The 24,336-nt window shown below is 40.6% G+C and overlaps 1 protein-coding gene across 3 annotated transcripts in view; it reads left to right on the top strand.

Annotated features, from left to right (window-relative positions):
• Positions 1-24,336, top strand: part of ARID2 (AT-rich interaction domain 2) — a 190,407-nt gene that overhangs the window by 164,294 nt on the left and 1,777 nt on the right. For all 3 annotated transcript variants that reach the window (XM_026700645.2, XM_026700652.2, XM_087934407.1), the window contains 2 exons: positions 18,073-18,196; positions 18,276-18,367. In XM_026700645.2, coding sequence (XP_026556430.1) covers positions 18,073-18,196; positions 18,276-18,367 — 216 coding nt within the window. The remainder of the gene's footprint in view (positions 1-18,072; positions 18,197-18,275; positions 18,368-24,336) is intronic.

Here is a 24,336-nt window from a genome sequence, read left to right on the forward strand (position 1 = left end):
TAGTTCCCAAATGATGTGCAACATGAATACAGACATATGTTATAATTATATGCCATCAAATTGAATAGAATAGAATATAACTTTATTAGTCTTAGACCAGCAATAGACATCAATATATATATATATATATATATATATATATATATATATATATATATATATATATATATATATATATATATATATACACACACACACACACACACACACACACACACACACACACATACACATATAGTATGTGTGTGTGTGTGTGTGTATTAAGTTTTCGTGGGTACTTATATGTATGGTATTCAGCTTTGTTCAAGTATTTTCCCACGTCATTATAGTTGTGCTTTTAAAGTTGTTGCAACATTTCGGCAGAATCTCATCTGCCATTATCAGGCTTCTGTGTGTGTGTGTGTGTGTGTGTGTGTGTGTGTGTGTATATATATATATATATATATATATATATATATATATATATATGGATCTTTGGTTGTTCGGGTTTTCTCACGTAAGATTCAAGTATCTAGGCAACGTTTTGATGAAGTCTCATTCATCATCTTCAGGCTTCTGTCTTCGGCTCTTGCTTCAGACAGAAGCCTGAAGATGATGAATGAGACTTCATCGAAACGCTGCCTAGATACTTCGAATCTTACGCGGAGAAAACCCGAACAACCAAAGATCCACATACAAATACCAGCAGAACCTCAGAAACAAAATATATATATATATATATATATATATATATATATATATATATATATATATATATATATATATATATATATATATATATATATGGCATTCAGCTTTGTTCGGGTATTTTCCCACGTCATTGTAGTTGTGCTTTAAAGTTGTAGCAACGTTTGGCAGAATCTCATTTGCCATCATCAGGCTTCTGTACTTGGAGCAGGGACAGGGACTTTGACCCCGCTGAGGCTTCAATCTCCCAGGAGTTTTTGCAGCAGGGATTGGACAAGAGCCTTGTTCCAGCAACACTTCATAGACAGGTGGCAACACTTTCATCAGTACTATCATGTACAAGTCTAGACTCATTAACACGGAACCCTTTAATTCGGTGTTTTCTCAAAGGAGCATCAAATTTACAATCAGCGGTCATACATAGATTTCCCACCTGGGATCTCACCAAAGTGCTACAAGCCCTTACAATTTCACCCTTCTAGCCCTTGAGAACTGTCAACCTGCGGTACCTATCTTATAAAGTAATTTTCTTGGTGGCCATCACTTCGGCCAAAAGGATATCAGAGCTGGCAGCTCTGTCAGTAAGACCTGATCTCCGTATATTCCATCCCAATTGAGTTGTCTTGTGGTTGGATCCTACTTTTATACCTAAAGTCAATTTTCATAGGAAAAATTGCCAATTTTTGCCCAAATCCATCTCACCCTAGAGAAAGGCTTTGGCACATGCTAGACGTAAGGAGAGCCCTTCATATATACATTAAAAGAACAGCCTCTTTTTGAAAGACAGAGGCTATGTTTATGTCTTTTCATCAGAACTCTTTAGGTCAGAAGGTATCTTCTTCTTCCATAGGCAGATGGATTAGAGCAACCATTGTTAAGACTTACACAGCACAGGGGTTACCTGCTCCATCACATATCACAGCTCACTCTTCACGTAGTGAGGCCACTGTAATGGCTTGGGCTACTCAGGCTACAGCGGAGGAGATATGTAGGGTGGCGACTTGGTCCACTCCTTCACCGTTCATTAGACATTATAGACTTGATTCGTTTGTCTCCGCAGAGACAGCTTTTGGGTGGAGAGTCTTGCAAAAGAGTGAAAGGGGAGTGGTGTTTTCAGGAGACAATTAGTTCATTTAATTAGATTTGTTCCTGACTCCTTGCCAAATATTTTTTGCTATAGCATTGCACTTGGAAGTTATCAGCCTGGAAATTCTCCAAGTCTGATATTGTAAATCACTCTTGAAAGACTGTTTGCCAGGACTTTGCTGGATGTGAATGAGAGGAATTCACATTAACCTCAATACAAGGGGTTTTGTTGGGAAGAGGAGTCTGATTTTGTGAAGCCTAGGTCAGAACACCCAGTTACATCTTTCTGTCCCACCAGATCTAGTAGAGAGAGTATGCTGCAATAAGTCTTCTTGGTTATGGCACCCATATTGTAGAATATCCTCTCCAGAGTTTAGGCTGGCACCATTGCTCATGTTTTCCCAAAATCCTTTAAGATTTGGTTTTGCCATCAGGCCTGTGGATCCCACAGAACTAGTGGATATTATGATAGTTTCATTATTGTAAACATCCATTCACCTATTATACTGTATTTTTAGCTGCTTTTTATAGTTTTTATATTTTATAACAACAACAACAATAATAGTAATTACCATCATCATCATCATCTACCAGACTCTCCCACCTCCTTTACATGGACAATCTGAAGCTGTATCGAGAAACACCATCTGAAATAAAATCAGTGCTCAACACTGTCCACATATATTTAGCCAAGATATTGCAGTGAAGTTTGGATTGGACAAATGTGCCACACTTACTATCAGACAAGGAAAAATACTGAAAACTAAAGGAATCAAGATGCCCCAGTGTCTGGATGAAGATATTCTTCAAGCTGACAATATCAAGCTCACTGAAGTGAAGAGAGTGAAGGAGATCTCAATGGAGTCCAAACTCAATGGAGGAAATACCATCAAGGCAATCAACACCTGGGCAATTCCAATCTTTAGATACACAGCAGGAACAGTGGATTCAAGCAGAACTAAATGCAATGGATAGGAAGACCAGAAAAATAATGACATTGAATCATGCTTTTTATCCTTGTAGCAATATGGACAGACTCTTCCTACCAAGGCAAATAGGTAGGTGTGGAATGTAGCAAGTACATCAGATGATTGAAGAAGAAAAATGGTCTTTGGAAGAATATCTGAAGAACAATGAAGAAGATGCATTGAAGTTAGCATGCCAGGAAGGCTAACTGACTACTGAAGAGACCAAACTGTACTACAAGAAAGACCAAATGAAGAACAGAGTGGAGGCACATGGGAAGACAAAGCACTACATGATCAATACATTTTTAAAAATACCAGGGAAAGCAGATAATAACAAGACCTGGCAATGGCTAAGATCAGGAATGTTGAAGAAAGAGTCCAAGGGACTAATTTTGGCTGCACAAGACCAAGCGTTAAGGACAAATGTATACAAAGGTAGAATTGAGAAGATGGCAACAGGTACAGTAGTATGTGCCGCCTATGCAAAGAAGCTGAAGAAACAGCGGACCACCTGGTAAGCTGCTGCAAGAAGATCCCACAGACTGACTACAAGCAGCAGCATGATAAAGTAGCAACAATAGTACATTGAAAGATCTGCAAGAAATATTATTTTCCTGCAAGCAAGAACTGGTGAGACCATAAAATAGAGAAAGTCACAGAAAATGAAGAAGTTAAATTGCTCTGGGACTTTAGAATTCAAACAGACAGGGGCCTGCCACATAACACCCAGACCTAACAATTGTCAATAAAAAAGACCAAAAAAAAGTCTCCATAGTGGTTGTGACAGTGTCTGGAGACAGCAGAACAGAAGAGAAAGAACTGGAGAAGATAACAAAATAATAAAATAGTAAAATAATAAAGACCTACAAATAGAAATAGAATGACTGTTGCAAAAGTAAGCAAAGATTGTACCAATAGTAATGGCGCCTTGGGTGCAATCCCAAAACAGTTACAGCACCACTTGAACACCATTGGCATTGATAAATTCATCATCAATTAATTGCAAAAGGTGGCTTTACTCAGAAAAGCTTCCACCCTGCAACAATATTTATAACATTGTAATCTGCCTATCCCAGGTCCTTGGTAAGAACTCAATAGGTAGACAAAAATGCCAAATGCAGTCTGAACATCTGGCTGACTGCAATCAACAACAACAACAATAAGCACCTCATGTTCAAGATTTGGAAGAAGAACCACCTAGATATGGAAATCAACGAACAGACTTATGGACCAGAGGCATGTTATTTTGAAGCACGAGCTCTTCACTAATGCAGAATTACAAGAGATTGCAAGCAGTACAGTGCAATATCAAGGCTCAAGTGTAATTGATAATAGAGATGATCTACAAGTAGAGCAATAAGTAATGGAGAAAAGTAAGGAAATCAAAGAAGCGGATGAGGAACAAGAACCAAGAGCTGGATTAGATCTTGAAGAACCAACAGCAAGAGCTGAATTAACTGAGAAGATTAAGACTCAGATGGAAAACACGGGGAAAATTATGCCAAAACTGAATCAAGTTAGTAAGAGAAGTTTGGCTAAATTATTGAAGAATGTGAATGAAGCTGTCCAGACTATTCCAACACCAAAGTGAAAAATCCACCTGGAGTTAAAAATAAAGAAAATTTGATTCGTTTTAAGTAATTTGAAGAATTTGAGGCAAGGAAACCTGAAGAATAAAAAAATCAGATAATCCTGACATCAAGATATGACCTGGAAAATAAAGAAATTGCAGTTATTGAAAAGCTGAAACAAAGAGTTGTAGCTATTGCAGAGAAAATAAAGTGATGTGACAGCTGAAGAATGCAGTTTCAGCAAAATTCAGTTTCAAACAAACCTGCATCATTTCTATAAGATCCTTGAAAGTGGACATGTGCTAGCACAAGTGACAAACCTAACAAAGAAAATACCCTGAAATTTTGGAAGAAGTGTGGCAAAATAACAAGAAGCACAAAGGGAATGCAAAGTGGATCAAGCAGTTTGAAAGCACTGTAAAATTGACTCAAATAGAAGATGTTCACATAACAAAAGACACGGTGCAGAAACAAGCCTGGTTTAAATTAGCTGCATGGATTCTGATTGAAATCACTAACACATTTACATGCAAGATTAGCAAACCAGATGAATCAGGTTTTGGAAATACCAGAAAGTGAAAAATGGCTAATAACTGGAAGAAGGATGCAGAAAAGGGAAATAAACCTGAAAATTATATGCCAGTCACTTGCCTGCCAATAACATATGAAATGCTTGAAGGCATTATTGCAAATTTATGGATATCTAGAAAACAAAGATTTACTACCTGTAGCAAATCCTTGAAAGGATGCTGCAAAAATTGAAGAAGAACCAAGACCAACTGATGATTGATATGATTGTGTTATGTCTCCCCTTTAAATGCAGGAGGGCAAAACGAAACAAGCAGTTCCAAAATATCACAAACCAAAAAGCAAACTCTCCCAAGAGGACTGTGGAAGTGATTTCAGTCCTCAGCAATAAATCCAAACTCTGTCCGGCAAACCTGACGTGGCTATAAATCCCAAAGCCTCAAGAGTTCTCTCCGTGTGTTCACTCCCATAAATCAGTTTGCTTCTGGCAAAGCTCGCCAGCCAAGCCATTTCCTTTTATCCTCTATGAGGGCGTGTTAATCTCCTTAATTAGTCACTGGCTCAACGCCTCCTCCCTAATTGAGATTGACGCCTCATCTTTCGTCTGTTTCTCACATCTAACCAGGTTCTTTCCAAAGACTCCTCCCCACTAGAAAACTCTTGCAAGTGTTCCTGGTTAGCTATTCCTGGCTGTTGCTCAGCCAGAGGAGAAGAATCAGAGGAGGTTGAAGGTCCTGACAGCTCTATTAAATCAGGTTCGTCTCTCCTAGTTAAATCCATTTCCTCATCCTGGCTACAATCCAAATCGCTCAACAGTGCCGGCTCATAATTTACTGCCATTTCCTCTTCGCCTGAGCTGACATCTGCCAACGGAACAGATTCCAACTCCGGAGTCACAACACTATCCCTCACCGCAGGGCCCTTCCCCCAAATCTGATGATCCGGATGCGGTTTCGAAGGGAAACGGTCATGGAACCTCCAAACAGTGTCTGGGGCATGAACCGTGGAAGCATCCGTCCATGAAAAAGCTTCCAAACCATTCACTCTCCTTCCAACTAAATACTGAAAGTGACCCTTTAGCCAACGAGAATCAGTAACGCTGACTACCGAGTCGTCAATATCAGCCTCCTCACTGGATGGTGATGGAGAAACCGCACCAGCGGGAGCACGGAGAGGACATTCCGGAGAGTCAGGAACCAGGAGGGAACGATGGAAGATGGGATGAATGCGCATGGAGCGTGGCAAGGTGAGTCGATACACCACAGGGTTGATGACCGCCTCAATCAGGAATGGACCGATGAAACAATGGTCCAGCTTCCTAATTGGACGATCGACCCGAAGGTGCCTTGTAGATAACCACACCTTGTCACCCACAGCTAACGGAGGCGTTGCTCTACGAGAATGGTCTGCAAACCGTTTGTAATCTTCCTTCGCACGTTCCAGTTGTTGCACCACTAAACGGTGAACCACTTGTAATTCCTCAAGAAAGTCTTGTGTCTCGGGAACCGGGGAGTCCATCATAGTTAACGGAAAGAATCGGGGATGATAGTCCACATTCGCATAAAACAGCGTTACACAAGTGGAGGTATGTTGAGAGTTATTAAAGGCAAATTCTGCCAAAGGGAGGTATTTCGCCCAATCGTTTTGCCGATGATTGACAAAACATCTCAAATACTGAGTGAGAATGCTAATAACCTTCTCAGTCCCGCCATCAGTTTCCAGATGGTGCGCTGATGCCAGACACGCCTGAACTTGTAACGCCAACATTAACCGTTTCCAGAACTGTGCAGTGAACTGGACCCCACGATCCGAAACCACCCTATCCGGCAAACCATGTAAACGAAAAACATGCTGTAAGAATAACTGAGCCGTAGTGCGGGCCGATGGTAGTTTTCGACAGGGAATGAAATGCGCCAGTTTAGTCAGCATATCGACCACCACGAGCACTGTCGTGAAACCCGATGAGGATGGCAAATGCGTGAGAAAGTCCATGGAGATCGCCCCCCATGGTCTGTCCGGAGTCGGCAATAGTTGCAGGAGTCCTGGAGGCGCACCCGACGCTGCTTTCGCTTGCCGACATTGTACGCAAGAAGCGACATAAGAAAACACATCATGACGAACCCGAGGCCACCAAAAAGTCCGGGTGACTAAGTGCAGGATTTTGTAGAAACCAAAATGCCCAGCAGCAGGGTTGTCATGACATTGCATCATGATGAGAGCTCTAAGCGACCTGGTGGGTACATACAATAAACCCCGATGTCGCAGCAAGCCCTCTTCAAAAGACCATGGGGAATCAGGTCCAACTTCCCCCCTTCTCTGCTGTGTCCATGCGTCTAATCACTGCGCCTCCCGTATTCGAGCCCATAAGTCTACTGGATCTTGAAGCACAGCCAAGGATTCCGGTGGCAACACCGTTCGTGGAGGGAGAGGATCCTCGGGACTGAGATATTCGGGTTTCCTAGACAATGCGTCTGCTCTCCGATTCTGCCCGCTTGGAACATAAGTGACGGAAAAATTGAACCTTGCAAAAAACAACGACCACCGGATCTGGCGTTGGTTCAACTTCCTGGCGGTAGATAAATGTTCCAAGTTACGGTGATCCGTCCGAACCTCCACCTTATGCTGAGCCCCCTCTAGATGATGTCGCCAGGTCTCAAATGCAGCCTTAATAGCCAACAACTCCTTTTCCCAAATAGTATAATTATGCTCAGAAGCTGTGAGCTTCCTAGAATAGTATGTGCAAGGGAAAAGAGGTGCGCCATCCTTTGGAGCTTGCAACAGTACCACCCCGATAGCCACATTAGAGGCATCTATCTCGACCACAAATGGACGATTCGGATCAGGATGCCTCAATATTGTCTCGGCCACAAACGCTTTCTTTAAAGTTTCAAAAGCCTGTTGTTGTGGAGGCCCCCACCGGATCGGGACCTTCTTATGAAGGAGCTGAGTAATAGGACCCATTAACTTAGCAAAACCTGGAATGAAGGTCCTATAGTAATTGGCAAACCCCAGAAGACATTGCACGTCCTTTACTCGACGAGGGGCTTCCCAACTACACAAGGCTTCAACTTTTTTAGGGTCCATAGCAATACCCTCGGGAGAGATGATATGCCCTAAAAACTCTATTGAAGACTGAAAAAAGAAACACTTCTCCAGTTTCGCATAGAGCTTATGCTCCCGAAGACGCTGCAGCACTTGACGGACCTGATGAAGGTGGTGATCCCTGGACCGGGAGTAGATCAAAATGTCGTCCAGATACACCACGACAAACCTATCCAGCATATCCCAAAAAATGTCGTTCATCAAATGCTGGAATACCATGGGAGCGTTGGTCAGACCAAATGGCATGACGGTGTACTCGAAATGACCATAACGAGTGCCAAACGCCGTCTTCCACTCATCACCCTTGCGCATCCAAACCAGGTTGTAGGCCCCACGCAGATCGAGTTTAGTGAAGATAGTAGCCTCCCGCAACCGCTCCATTAATTCCGGAATGAGCGGCAAAGGATAACTATTCCTCACTGTGATAGAGTTTAGACGGCGATAATCACAACATAAGCGTAATTCTCCCAACTTCTTTTTAACAAAAAGAACGGGAGCCGAAAGAGGAGACGACGATGGTCGAATAAACCCCTGAGCCAAGTTTTTATCTAGAAACTCTTGAAGCGCAGCCAACTCAGGCTCCGACATGGACTATAACCGACCCTTGGGCAGTGGAGCATCTGGTATCAGGTCTACAGGACAATCATAAGCACGATGCGGTGGTAACTGATCCGCCTCCTTCTCGCTGAAAACGTCGGAGAAGTCCGATAGCTCCGGAGGTATGGAAACAGCAGGAGCAACGATGATATCCTGGCCAGCGCAGATATGTCTCAGATGGTCCACACATTGGAGACTTGGAAAGGAAATGGCATTCTGCGCCCAGGCCACCAACGGATCGTGCAAACGCAGCCAGGACACGCCGAGTACCAAAGGGAGATGAAGGTTCGAGGTGATATAAAAACTTATCGCCTCCTCATGATCCCCAATGACCATACGCACTGGCTGAGTGGCGAAACGAATGGGCCCAGACTTGAGCTCACGCCCATCCACGGTTTCCACCTTAATGGGTGGTTCCACAGCAATCAATGGGATCTCATAGTGCATAGCAAAAGCCCGGTCCATAAAACTGGTTGTAGCCCCTGAGTCCACCAACGCAACCGCAGAGATTCCCTCCTTCTGAGACTGTGAAAAGATTTTAGTGTCCAAAAGTAAATGCCGAGGAGGCCCTGGATTCACTTCAGCAATTTGGGGTGGGGGTGTGGAACGTGCCCGACCTAGGGTTTCCCCAAGGTTGGGCCTACCCCGTTTCCCGACGGGTCAGGAATGGATTCAGGCACAGGTTTGCGGGTCCCTCTCCATTTGCAGGAATTAGCAAAATGTCCCAAACCCCCGCAATAAAGGCACAAGCCTTCCTGAAACCTTCTAGAACGTTCTCGCATCGTTAAACGAGGGCGGAGTGCACCCAACTCCATCGGCTCCTCAGTCTTAACCATAGTTTGAGAAACTTTCGGTGGCGTGGTTTGTAAACGAGAAAGAGAAGATGGTTCCACAATGGGCCGTTTGCTTCCGCGCTGTTGTAAGCAGGCTTCAATTCGCAAACACTGTGTTACTAGTGCATCCAAAGTTGCAGCCCGCTCCGCATGCACTAACTCACCTTTGATGTTATCTGCCAAGCCCTCCTGAAACGCATCCATGTGAGCCGATTCGTTCCAGGTGGAATCCATACAAAGCAAACGAAATTCTGCAATATATTCCTGCAGGGGACATTTCCCCTGATAAATGTCCCGTAACCGTCTTGCCACAGTTTGAGTTTTAATTGGGTTTTAAAACATAACCCTCATTTGTTGCTGAAAGCCCTGAAAATTATCTAATAAAGGACTATCTTGAGTTAACAAGGGAGTAGCCCATTTGGCAGCCTGCCCAGACAAAAGGCTAATAATCAATCCTACCTTAGCCTGGTCATTTGGAAAGTCTTCAGGCCTCAAGGACATAAATAACTGACACTGCCCCCAAAATGCCGGAAACATGTCCATTTGTCCTGAAAATTTCTCCGGCATGGATACTGGGCTTTTCCTCAAGGAAGGGGCTGAAGGAGCAGCGGGAATTTGCAAACTTGAAATATGATTCACCAACTGAGTTACCTGGTTTTGGAGGGTCTGGTTACTTTGTAGTGGTTGGTTTATTTGTTGCTGTTGCTGCTCCACCAAATGCTGCAGTTGAGTTGAATCCATCTTGGTTGAAAGATGGTTTGTGTGGCCAGAAGCAAAAATGTTATGTCTCCCCTTTAAATGCAGGAGGGCAAAACGAAACAAGCAGTTCCAAAATATCACAAACCAAAAAGCAAACTCTCCCAAGAGGACTGCGGAAGTGATTTCAGTCCTCAGCAATAAATCCAAACTCTGTCCGGCAAACCTGACATGGCTATAAATCCCAAAGCCTCAAGAGTTCTCTCCGTGTGTTCACTCCCATAAATCACTTTGCTTCTGGCAAAGCTCACCAGCCAAACCGTTTCCTTTTATCCTCTATGAGGGCGTGTTAATCTCCTTAATTAGTCACTGGCTCAATGCCTCCTCCCTAATTGAGATTGACGCCTCATCTTTCGTCTGTTTCTCACATCTAACCAGGTTCTTTCCAAAGACTCCTCCCCACTAGAAAACTCTCGCAAGTGTTCCCGGTTAGCTATTCCCGGCTGTTGCTCAGCTAGAGGAGAAGAATCAGAGGAGGTTGAAGGTCCTGACAGCTCTATTAAATCAGGTTTGTCTCTCCTAGTTAAATCCATTTCCTCATCCTGACAACAATCCAAATCGCTCAACAGTGCCGGCTCATAATTTACTGCCATTTCCTCTTCGCTTGAGCTGACATCTGCCAACGGAACAGATTCCAACTCCGGAGTCACAACATGATTGATAAACTGGTTTTGAAGAATTCAAAGAAAAGATGAGTGAATTTGTTCATGGTCTGGATTGATTATAAGAAAGCATTTGATTATACGAAAGCATTTGGTTCCACACTCCTGAATTGAGAAATATTTAGTCGTTTTTGGAATTAGCAGCAACATCCAGAAATTCCTGAAAACTTCCATGAAACATGGCCTGGGGAGAAGAACTTGGTGAAGTTGAAATCAAATGAGGAATCTTCCAAAGTGACTCATTGTCACTACTGTTATTTGTACCTTTAAATGGCGCTACTAACAAACATTTTGAACAAAAAAAACTGTGGTTATGAATTAGTTTAAAAGGAGTTGAAAATTTCCCATTTGCTCTACATGAATGATTTAAAACAGTTTGGAAAAATAAAATCTGATTGAGTTAACTGCTGAAAAACACTGAGGAGTTTAGCAGAGACATTGAAATGCAATTTAGCATTGTCAAATGTGCAATAATTGCTGTTAAGGCAGAAAAAATAGTCGAAGATGATGGATTTAAATTTGATAATGAAGAGCTGATGAAAGCAATAACACCACAAGAGGGGTCAAATACTTAGGAGTCTTGGAAGCTTCTGACCAAGTCAAGGAAGCTACTTCAACAAAATATATAAAGCAAGTCCGGAAAATCTTGAGATCAAAGCTAAATGGAGAAAATATAAAGATAATTAACACTTGGGCAATGCTTGTAATATATACTCAGCTGGAATAATTGATTGGACTCAGCTAGAATTTGATAACTTGGATTGAACCACAAGAAAACTAATCACAATGTAACCAAAAAGTGATATTGATCTATTGTACTTGCCAAGATCTCAAGGTTGGCAGAGGTTTCTTACAGGTGAAACAAACTGTGGAAGAGGAAAAACACAGTGTAAATACTACATTGGGAAAAAAAACCCAAAAGAGCCACTGCTGAAGGAAGTGAACAAGAGAAACCTCTTGAAAACAACAAGATTGAAAGCAGAATATCTAAAGGAAACAATTGATTATCGGATTTTTAACTGGAAAAAGAAGACTATACATTCATTTGAATGCACAGAACATAAACTCGCTTCTGCAGTCGTTTGCACGAGTAAAACCAGCAAATACAATTTCATTTCCACAATAAACTCACTTGCTAAAAGCTGCACAAACCAACGGAAACTTTGTTTAAGGCCTGACCTGTCCATACTGAAATGTGCCCGCGCCCGTGAACTCTGTTCGCAGCTCAAATGACGCCAGGGTTAAGGAGAGACTGACCTGTAGATAGATTACCACACTGACTGTATCAAACGCAGGACCAGTGACCTGCGTCCCAACAACCGCCCCCCAACAACCAAAAACTAGGCATGCACACCCTCAACTTCCTCCAGGTCCGCCCCTACAGGCCTAAAATGCAAGCTACTTAATGCAAGAAGCCTTGCAAACAAAATGCCTGAATTCCTCCTGCTCCTAAATGCAGCCCTATTTGACCTTATTTTTGTCTACGAGACATGGTTGAATGTATCCTTTCCAGACTCCATTATTACAGCATGTGTTCCAGTCTGGCCATGATAATTGTAGAGCTATCTTCTATAAAAAGTCCCTAAGTCTGAAAAAGATTAATGTTACTTAGGAGCTTGCTCTTCCTGAGACCATTGTCTGTGAACTGTCCTTAAATACCACACTTCTTTTCTTGCTTTGTTATAGAACTCCTGATTATGACCTTGGTCATACGAACAAGCTAACTACACTACTAACGTTGGGCAGCTTCCTGCCCACACACCCTTACCTTTCTTGGTGACCTCAATCTGCCTCTTATTAATTGAACCTTAAACAAATGTTCAACCAAACCTATACATACAATGCTGTTACAACTCTGGGGCTGGAGCAGTTGGTAATGAACAACACTAGGCTCAACAATTGCTTAGATCTCATCTTCTGCAATAGCTTAAACTCAATTTATGGCCTACAAGTCAAAGAACCTGCTTCCAATAGAGATCACAGCATGATTGATTTTTGTCTCAACTTGTGTCCTTGCAAAGAGGGTCATAATGATGGGACTCCAAATTATAACTATAAAAAGCCAACTATGATCTCATAGCGGCCGACCTCACATCTCTTGATTGGCACCTCCTGTCTACAGGTTGTAATACTGCAGAAGACCATTACAACACTTTTTTGCTTGAAGTCAATAGAGTCATTAATCTATACGTACCAAAAATAACCCCTAAAGCCAAAAACAAACAAATTACCCACAACAATAAGAAAGCTACAATAAAAAAAATTCTTTGGCCATAAAACAAAACTGGCTACGTAGCTAACTTTAAAAATGGCTACAAAACCTTATGCTGCCAGATAAAGGCCGAATGTATCAATCACCATTACAAACAGGAGGAAGAGCTGTTAAACTCGAACTCCTCCCGAGACTTCTACAATTTCATAAATGCCAAACTTAAAGACTCAAAATCTATCCCATCCCTAAAAGGGCCTAACGGGGAAGACTAACGATGAAGCTGTTAAGGCCAACATCTTTAATACATTATTCAGTTCAGTCTTTGTTGATGGCAATGGCTGCTGCCCCTCATTTCCTAGACGTACCACAACAAATTGTAATGATTTAGTACATATTGACTTTACGGCAGTTTATGTTGAAACAGCACTATGTAACCTAAAGCCATCTCTATTTATTGGCCCTGATGGATTATGTGCCTACTTTTTGAATAAACTTGCCACTGCCCTAGCTGAACCTCTATGCACAATCTATGAGGTATATTTCAGAACCAGCTACTTGCCTGACTTATGGTCATTAGCCATGATCATACCTATTTTTAAAAAGGGAGACTCTAGTCTAATAGAAAAATACAGACCAATCTCACTGTGTTGCATCACCTGTGAAGTAATGGAATCAATTATAAACCAATCCATCACTTTCCACTTAGAAACAAACAACCTGCTTTTTAACAAGCAGTTTGGTTTCAGGAAAAATTTGTCCTGTAATCTGCAACTCTTACACTGCAGAAACATTTTGGCTACACATCTTGACCAGGGTAAAGCAATAGACGCAATTTACATACACTTCTGCAAAGCCTTTGATTCAGTGGTGCACGACAAACTACTGTTGAAATTTAGTTCTTACGGCAACTCCAGATCTCTGCACAAGTGGAAAGCCACATTCTTCTCAAACAGGCAACAAATGGTCAAAATAGAGAGGGCCCTATCAAATCTAGCCCCAGTTAACACTGTTGTCCCCCAAGGCAGCATCCTAGGACTCACACTCTTCTTGCTTTACATTAATTACCTATGCAATCATATTAAAAGCACCTGCATCCTCTTCACCGATGATATAAAATTATTTAACACCAATGACAATGTTGTTGCTCTACAAAGCGACCTTGACTATGTGTCAAAATGGTCGTGTAATTGGCAATTCCAAATTTCAACTAACAAATGCTCTGTCCTACACATTGGCAATAAAAATCAGATCACCAAATACAAGTTAGGCGGAAACGATCTTGTAGACAACCCTCTGTCGAGGACCTAGGAGTACTTATCTCAAATGATCTAAGCCCCAGAGTTCACTGTAACAGCATTGCCAAAAAGGCATTAAGAGTTGTTAACCTTATTTTGCGAAGCTTCATCTCCAGTAACATTGAACCTTTGCCAGACCAATTCTTGAATATAGCTCATCCATCAGGAAGCCACACTGTATATTGGACATTAACATGATTGAGCAGGTGCAGAGGTATTTCTCGAGAAAAGTACTCCACTCCTCTACTCACAATACAGTTCTCTATGCTTCCAGGCTTGAAATTTTGGACTTGGACAATCTGGAACTATGCCGCCTGCAGTCTGATCTAAGCATAGTACACAAAATTGTCTGCTACAACGTCTTGCCTGTAACAACAACTTCAGCTTCAACCACAATAATACACGGGCAAACAATCGATACAAACTCAAGTTAAACCGCTTCAAACTTGATTGCAGAAAATACGACTTCAGCAACAGAGTGGTCAATGCCTGGAACACTGTACCTGACTCAGTTGTTACAGCCTCAAACCCTTACAGCTTCAATCTCAAACTGTCTACTGTGGACCTCACCCCATTCTTAAGAGGTCCTTAAAGGGGGTGTGCATAAGTGCACCAGTGTGCCTACCATCCCTGTCTTACTTTCCCTATTTATCTGTATTTACTTGCTTTGTTCATGTTTATGTTCATACCTACACTTGTTATCTTGTACATGTTTGACAAACAAACAAAGTATAAAAAACAATAACTATTATAAATAAAACTAAATGTTAAAACAGAAGTATACCGTGTTTCCCCCAAAATAAGACTGGGTCTTTTTTTAAAACCAAAAGACCCATTAGGTCTTATTTTCAGGGATGTCTTATTTTGCAGCCAACTGTCCAATTTCTCCCACCTGCTGCTTGCCCATAGCCACAACAATTTACAGGGCTTCCCAGAGCAGACACAATTTTCACCCGGACAGAGAAATGATGGAGACTGGATGCTTTTTTTTTTTTAATAAAATATACATCAACATCAATACATGAACAGTGTAGCATCTGGGTATCATTCATTTTGGGACAAATGGCAATAATAATAATAATAATAATAATAATAATAATAATAATAATAATAATAATAATAATAATAATAATAATATTTGTTACATTAGTCATGTTTGTTTTAAAGTATTCAATATTTCAGTGCTCCATTTTAATGACAATCACAATGTTATTTGAGCTTACACAGCAATGCCATCTTTCAACCTCTAATCTTTCCCTCTAGCTTTTATTCTATTATATAAAAATATGTGTGCTAATATTCCCTCTATTTCTTATTTCTGCCTCTATTCTGGCTTCTAGTCAGGCCACCATTACTAATCCTAGTGTTAATACACATGTTTACATTAAAAAATAGTCCTTCGTTATTTAATTATTCAATGTTTCAATGCACCATTCTAGTGTCAATCACCATATTGTTTAAACATATTTAATAATACCATCTTTCAATCTCTAATCTTTTCATCTAGCTATTACTTTATGTAAGAGTGTGTATTCTTATTTCTACCTCTATTCTAGTTTTTAATCAGACCATCATTATATTAGAAAAAAAGAAAAAATATTTCATTTCTATTCATCGTCTCTTGTCCGTTTTAATACTTCAATTCATATTCATTTTTTTAGCTTGCCTCCCATACTCCTCTCTTTGATCCTTGTCTCTTATATCTGTGTCTTCACTGTTCAGTCTAAACATTTCTCCCATCTTTATCTTCCTATGCTGCCAGGTCTCCAGAGTATCTACCCAAGCCCCTATCTCACTTTCAGAAGTATCTTCCTGCTTATCCAATTCCATTTTAAAATCTTTTAAAGTACTTTCCCCTTGATTTATTTCATTTTAGCAGCTTTGTCTGGTTCCAAATAGGTTGCTTTGAAAAGGAATGATTAGCTCTGTTTCAAAGTGTTCCATTTGCAAGCAGACAAAACTTCCAGTCTCTCTCTGGGCAAAAAGTGAGGGGGAAGCCAGGAGACATAGAAGCACAGGAGAGAGGGAGGCGATCCCAATGTGCCGCCCACTACGTCCTACCATCTCTCAGCTTGCTTGTAGTTGCGCCGGGGCAGGGATCCAAGTGGAACGTCATGATCGCCTGCCTCTCCCCATGCCTCTGCCTGCTGTCAGTGGCGCTGTGCAAGCCTCCCGCGAGCCTCCTGTGAGCCAAGCAGCTGCGCAATATGTCCTGATAGCCTGTCCCCCAATGTCTCTGCATCCACCTCCTGCTGATGCCACTGCGCAAGCCTCCTGTGAGCCTCCATGAGTCAGGCAGCTGTGCAAGCACGTTCAGATACCTGTCTCATCCACTGCCTCTGTCTCCATGCTCGGACTTATCTGTGTTGCACCAAGGGGCCGGTGGGCTGCAACTGCTGCCAGACACCATTGGCCCCTGCATGCTCGCCGCCCCTTGTCCTGGCCATGCCCATCCTCCAAGCTTTGGGGAAACATGGTATATAAAAACAAAAATCTAAAACAGGGGTCCCCAAACTTGGCAACTTTAAGACTTGTGGACTTCAACTTCCAGAATTCTCTGGCTGGAAAATTCTGGAAGTTCAAGTCCACAAGTCTTAAAGTTGCCAAGTTTGGAGACCTCTGATCTAAAAGGAGGGATAGAGATTTGATGGGTGAAAGGAGCATAAAGGTTTGTATATAGCAAACTATATCATTGTACAGAAAGTTTAACATGATAAACTAAATGCCCCTTACTTTAGTCTTCCTTTCTTTATTATTTTCATGGACCAGGGCTTTCAAACTCATGGCCCATGGGCCAGATTGACCATGTGCTGGTCAAGCCCGGTTTAGCAAAGGGAGAAAAGTTGTGATAGATGACTATGCGAGTTTGACACTCCTGTAGTAGACTATTAATTGAGAAAAATTATTCAGTGGACATACCTGTCTTCCTTGATAGTAGTATTACTAACAAATAGTATTATTAGTAATCTAGTAGAATTGTAATAGTATTCCTTTTTCATCCCATTTTGGCTATATTGATGAGCATCTTGGTATGATTTACTATATTAGGCAGTATCGTTTATCAGTATCAAGGATTAGGAGATAAACTCAGTATAAATGGTAGTCAAAATTTTAAGAATGCTGCTGAAGTGGCTTCAGCAAACAGTTGGTATCAGAAGATTATGTAATTAATCTTTGATTTCTCTGCATTGACATGAAATTTTACATACTACATCCTCACAGAACTATCTAATATTTATGAAAAGTTTGTTTCTTTTAAAAAGATCCAAAGCATTTGCCTTTTTTCAGTGAAGGCGAATAAATTTTTGGATTTGTGGGATCAAATAACAATTTCTAGATGTGCTGCTAACACAAAATATTTAAATCTGCATAATCTTTCTTCCACAAATAATAATAATTTAAATAGTTTAAAAGTACAATAGGAATTACTACAAGAAAACTACCATTGTTCCTTATTCCAAAGGCTTTCACTTCTTGGGAAGCATTATAATCCAATGGCATTTGGAGGAGGAATTGTTGTTGCAGTTATTATTTAAATGGATAGATCAACAAAAATCAAAAATTAAAAAATGCAGTATATTAATAATGCTGACAAAACATCTACAAAGTAAATGGCAATTTCTCTAATATATTGTTGTTTTATTAGTTAAGATGAACCTTCTCTTGAGGAATAAAATAATTGGAGCCTGTTAACACCAAGCATCAGTTTAACAGAAGGAAACAATACTTGTGCCAGAAACTTTGTGTAATTATTTTTATTTGTCAATCTATTCAGGCCATCAACTGCTGGGGGTTCTTCTTCTACTCCGAGAGCACAGAAGGCTATTGTCAATCATCCTAGTGCTGCCCTCATGGCTTTAAGGCGGGGATCACGAAACCTCGTTTTCAGAGATTTCACAGTAAGTAGGATGGTTATGGGAGATATACTGGAAAGAAATAATTATGACACTGATACTAAAAACTTGTTTTCTGACTTAGGATGAAAAAGAGGGACCAATTACTAAACACATCCGATTAACAGCTGCCTTAATATTAAAAAATATTGGTAAATATTCAGAATGTGGTCGCAGGTGAGTATATTGTCTCTAATAGAATACTGCATACTTTCTCATGCAAATTTTCAGAGATGACAAATGTAATCCTAAACATTACTAAATATATTGTACCAGCTTGGAATTTCCTTTTTCTTTTCTTTTTTTTGTCTACATTTTGACATTTAACCTTCCTGCTCATTTTCTCTTTCATGGCTGTGTAAAAAATAGGTTGGAAAAGAGTCATGTCAATCTAATGAAGGTTACTTGGATTTTGGTGTCGGTTTTAGAGCCTGTCTGCTCCTTCTATTATTCCCCCCCCCTCATTTTTTTTTGTATGTATATGAATATTTTCAAATACTTTTTCAATTATCTACTATTATTCCACCTAGCAAAAGTGCATGTCTGCACATTCAGAATTGGATTCATTAGCATAATTTTAGAAGATGCTTGAGATGAGCTGTTTCCTCATTTCCTTCTTTACTGCCTGATCTGTAGTGCAATGTTTTTCCTCTATGGTGCTCATTAATGTTCTTGAAATAATAAGACCATAATAAATTTTTGCCTTCATATAGCTTTCTTTCAATATTTAATACTTTTTCTTAAGAAAACCTAGTACAGGTGGTCCTCAGCCTCACAACTGAGCCCAAAATTTCTGTTGCTAAGCGAGACATTAGTTAAGTGAGTTTTGCCTCTTTATGACCTTTTTTGTCACAGTTGTTAACTGAATGACTGTAGTTAAGTTAGTAACACATTATTAAGTGAATCTGGTTTCCCCATTGACTTGACTTGTCAGAAGTTCGCAAAGGGTGATCACGTGACCCTTGGACACTGCAACTGTCATAAATATGAGTCACTTGTCAAGCATCTGCATTTTGATCACATGACCATGGCGATGCTGCAACTGTCGTAAGTGTGAAAAACTGTCATAAGTCACTTTTTTCAGTGCTGTTGTAACTTTGAATGGTCATTGAATGAACTGTTGTAAGTTGAGGACTATCTGTATAAGAAAAAAAATCAGTTATGTATAATAAAAGTAAGCAGATGAAGGACAATTAATTTAAAGTAATGTGACTGCAAAGTGTGGTAATTCATAGTAACTGAATGATTAGTTTGGTATGAAACGTTTTTCCTTGTTGAACATTTACATTTAATTATCCCAGGTTTAGCCCCTGTGCAAATTCATCCTCCTATAGATTCAGTTTCTATTTGGGTTTTAGTGATTTAAATCCAACCCATTTGGATTTAATTGAAAATATTATAATGTTGAATGTGTGTCTTTTAGTATATCAGTACCGTGTATTGATTCCTTTTTGGTGGAATGTAGGCAACTGGGTTTGGTTTCCAAGGTGTTTTCTAGCTTGCAAAAGCTAAAAAAGATCCTGGCTTGCAAAAAATAATGTGTGTGTGTTTTGTTTGTGGTTGAAGCATTCTGCCCTAAATGGGCCAAAACTGACTAGTACTGTACTATTCCGCCATTAGCAAGAAATGCTGCCTGTACCATAGAGCAACTAAGTTTAAAATTTTTATGTGCTGTTTTCTCTGTCTTAATAAAAAAAATGTAAAAGATTTATATGACCAAATCAAAGCCATAAATGGTCGATATTAATGAGTCCATCTGTTGACAACTATGGTATAAGAAAATATTGTAACTTGGAATACAAGAGGATCAAATGATAAATACCTTTTCTTAATGAGCAAAAATAAGAAAAAATATCTATGCACATTGAAAAGAGATGATTAATACATGCGTAGAAGTGGAAATGTAAGTTTAATTTTGAAAGAAATATCCAAAATGTATTTCAAAAGTAGAAATTAATATCATCTAGATTGTTGTGAGTGCATACAAAACTATTAGCAGCCATTGAAACTATAGCTCACATGCTACTGTGCTGCATCTTTTAAAAGGATTCACGGACTCAATTTATAACATCTTACCTAATAAAATATCTCAGAAATACTGATCTTTTTAAACATCAACTACTGTTATCAGAGCAGTATGAAGTAGTTTTCTGAATGTGGCCAAATTCTGCTATGCTGTATGTAAAATTAGGCAAACTTAACTGCCAATTGTTAATCTGCCACTGATCCCAATATAGTATTCTGTCAGTCTTTTATTTTTACTATTATTATTGTTTTAATGCTTTTATTTGCTGTTTTGTGACCACAATAAACATTGATTGAATCTGTTAGCAATTCATAGGTAGGTTTTTGTTGCCAGTGAATTATGAGAATAGAAAAACCATGGATCACTGGGGGAGGAGAATCCAAAACTCGGAATGAATGTGAACCAAGATAGAAAGTCATTATTGTTGAGGTAATTCCCCGTTAGGAGAATGAGTGCATACAGGGAGATGTATTTGAGAGTAGTGTTTGAATAATACACACACAGCACACAGATACACTGTACAGTAAATGTAGGTTTTTACTTTCCATAAAGGTTTAAGCAAAGTTCAAAATAACCAGTCCAAAGTCATTCACAGGTAAGTCAGTCAGTTTTCAATCCAGGGATAATCCAATAACAAAGTCCAGTGTCAAAAACAGTTCAGTATCAGACTTACATCAAATCCATGAATATCAGTCAATTAGGAAAAATGGAGGAACGGCAATACTCTCCAACAGAAGGAAACAAAGAGACTCACTCAGACACACTCTCTTCTGAGACTAAGACTAAGACTAAACAACCCAGGTTTCTGGCTCCATCTTATGGCCGTTTGAGAAACCACACCCAATTACATTTTACATTTTCTTAAAGATACAGTCTTAAAATGTCTATCCTGGTTTATATATTTCCAACCCAAATACCTGTTAGGTGACTTATATTCCTAACAATTATGTTACATAATATGAACGAATGTTGAGATTTTAAAAAGTTTGTTTGAGTTGTTCAAAGGCCAAATAATGAATCAGGATGATTATCTTATATACAGGTTTTAGTTATATTTGCTGAAATGTATATATGAAAAAGGAATTAATAAGAATAAATTACTATTCATGATGAAACATGAGGGATGAGCCATTTTTTTATGGTTTAATGGTGTATTTAGTAGAAAAACAGATATGTAGGAAAGGTAAAATAAATTAGAGTGAAAGTAAAATGACAAGAGGAATCAAAGATCAACACCCTGAATGAAAAGTCATTACAGAATAGCAATAGCACTTAGACTTATCTACTGCTTCACGCTACTTTATAGCCCTCTCTAAGCAGTTTAAAGAGTCAGTATATTGCCCCCAACAATCTGGGTCCTGATTTTACTGACCTTGGGAGGATGGAAGACTGAGTCACTCTTGAGCTGGTCAGAATGGAAGGAATCTAACTCCTGACAATGTGAGCAGAGTTAGCTTGCAATACTACATTCTAACCACTGCTCCACCATGGCTCTTGATAGTCCTCAAATAACAATCATTTTTTTCAGCAACTATTTGAATTTGCAGTGATGCTGAACAAGTGGCACTTATGACCAGTTTTCAAAGTTCAGCACCTCTGCAGTCACATGATCACAATTTGGGTGCTTGGCAACTGGCTTGCGTTTATGAGTCTCACGATCACATGATCATCATTTTGGGACTTTTTTTAATGACTTCCCACAAACAAAGTCAATGGGGAAGCCGGCAGGGAAGGTCTCAAGTTGTTCCCATTAACTGCACCTGCCTACACTCTATAGCACCTGCTTGACCATACACAGACCATGCCACAACAGCCCCTTCCATGCTCACATTTACATCATACTGCAATACCTCCTTCCCACCCAGGCACACTCCATAGCACTCACCCACCCACTGGCCTGATTGCAAGCTTCCTGGCACATGCAGCTTTCTGCTGGTTTCGCCATTCGCATTGCTTGTGGAAAACTGGTAGGAAGACACAAATTTACAGTCACATGAAATCCTCACTTAACAAGGCACCTCAGCAATTGGGACTGCCAGGTTTGTTATAACTAAACAACATGGTCACATGATGTCATGATTTACAATCCCATCATGTATAATGGCAAATGTAGCTGAAGAAATTGAATGCATTATTTAAAAAGTGCATGTGGTAAGACAAAAAAAGGGAAATAAGGATGCATAGCTGATGAATGAATGTGGATTGCATATAAAGATTGAATGATGGTATGTAAGACATATTGAAATGATTGGTCATATCAGAAAAATTAATGGAGGTCAAATCAAGTACATGTAGAAAGAGTGAATGGATTTAGAAGGATGGATACAGAAAGTGCTACTTAATTGAAGTTCAAATCTTTAAAAAAAGATGTTTACAGAAGCTTAAAGGCATATGAAATAGTGTATGGATATGATGGAAGCAAAATAATTTGCAAGTACAGAAACAGTGAACGTTGTACGTATCAAGTAAATTTACCTGTATTTTTCATTTGGTTTTCTATCCTTCATTTCTTGTGGAAAAATCTACTGTTTAATTCAGTGGTGGGTTTCAAATAATTCCACCACCAGTTCGCACATGAGTGCGCACGCACATGTGCGCACGGTGCCTGCGCATGCGATGCTTCCACCACGCGGCAAGGCTTGACCCTTTCAGGGCCTGATCCCCTCAATCTCTGCTGTTCCAGGGCAGCAGATGTTTCTCTCTGCCCTGCTGGGAGAGCGTTTTGTGCAATTGAGCAGCTGTGAGCCTCTGTTTTCCTCTTAAGTCCCATCCGGAAAGCGCTGTGGACAGAGAAGAAGCAGCCATGTTGAATGCTCTTTCTCTCAGCTGTGAGCAGAGACGCTCACAGACGTCTGTGAGCAGAGACACTCACAGCTGTGTGCACAAGACGCTCTCCCAGCAAGAGCAGCAGTGGAGAGAAGCAGCTGCCGACCAGAGAGTACATGGAGCATCTCCGCGAGGGAGCGAGGGAGGCAAGGGATGGAAGAAGCAGCTGCAAGATCTCCACTGCAGCGCTTTCTGGTTGGGACTTCTTACAGGTAAGAAGAACCATCCGGTCCATTCCGAAACTGCTTCGGCCCTTCTGCACCCATACTGCCGCCCCACACAGCCCTTTGGCCTAGCGTGACAGGCCACAGGCCAAATAAATTGCTTTGGCCTGGTGGGGCTGTAGTTTGAGGCCAGATTGAGGAGGTGGCATGCAGGCGGAGGCCCAGGGCAAGGCCGGAGCGGGGAAATGGTACGTTGCCCAGCCGAGGTGAACGGTGAACGGCCGGAGGCTCCGGGGCAAGGCCGGAGCGGGGGAATGATGCGCCCCAGGCCCCGAGGTGAAGGGCAAGCAGGCAGCATGCTTACCTTTGGTGAGCAGAGCAGGCGACGTACGGAGATGAGCTGGGCCGCGTGGTGAAGGCAAGATATATAGGGCAGAGCTGGCAAGTGCTATGAGAGAGCACTTCCCGGAGCACAGCCCTCAAAAACTGCCCTCTGTGTCAGCGCTAGTGAGGTGAACTGTTTTTTAGCTTAGCTGGGGTGCTGCAATATGCACGAATCAGCTGAGCTAAAAAATAAGGGAATATAGAACAGGAAAGGGCGGGAGTGGGTGGGCAGGGCCAGCCAGAGGTGGTATTTGCCGGTTTTCCGAACTACTCAAAATTTTCACAATCGGTACTCCAGAACCGGCTGAATACCACTTCTGGTTTAATCCCGGAATGGCCAGTTTTGATTAGAACACTATAATCAGTTTTCAGTTTTAGGATTAAGTATGTAAAAACACCTGAATCTGTTCAAGAATGGATAGATCTATGTGATCTGGAAGTGGACAGAACATGTTCCTGCAACAGAAAATTTTGCAAATACTTACCTGAATATATTGTTATTATTTTTAGCCCTATATTTTAGGAAGGGAAAATTCAAATATTTCCAGCCCAAATGAGAACATTTATTAGGGGTTAGCAAAGTCAAAACATTGCATAAGCACTTTATACCATAACCGCAATGCACTCTAGCTTAATACTTCATTTAGAAGCATCAAGACATGGTCAGTCCACATTGATTTACCTTAGTTCTTCTCAAGCAAAGTAGCATGTCTACCCAAGTATCAAGGAGCTTTGAAGAAGGACTT

The sequence above is a fragment of the Pseudonaja textilis genome, chromosome 5 (genome assembly GCF_049901715.1).
Source record: "Pseudonaja textilis isolate UNSWEBS1 chromosome 5, rPseTex1.2, whole genome shotgun sequence".
Lineage (NCBI taxonomy): Eukaryota > Metazoa > Chordata > Lepidosauria > Squamata > Elapidae > Pseudonaja > Pseudonaja textilis.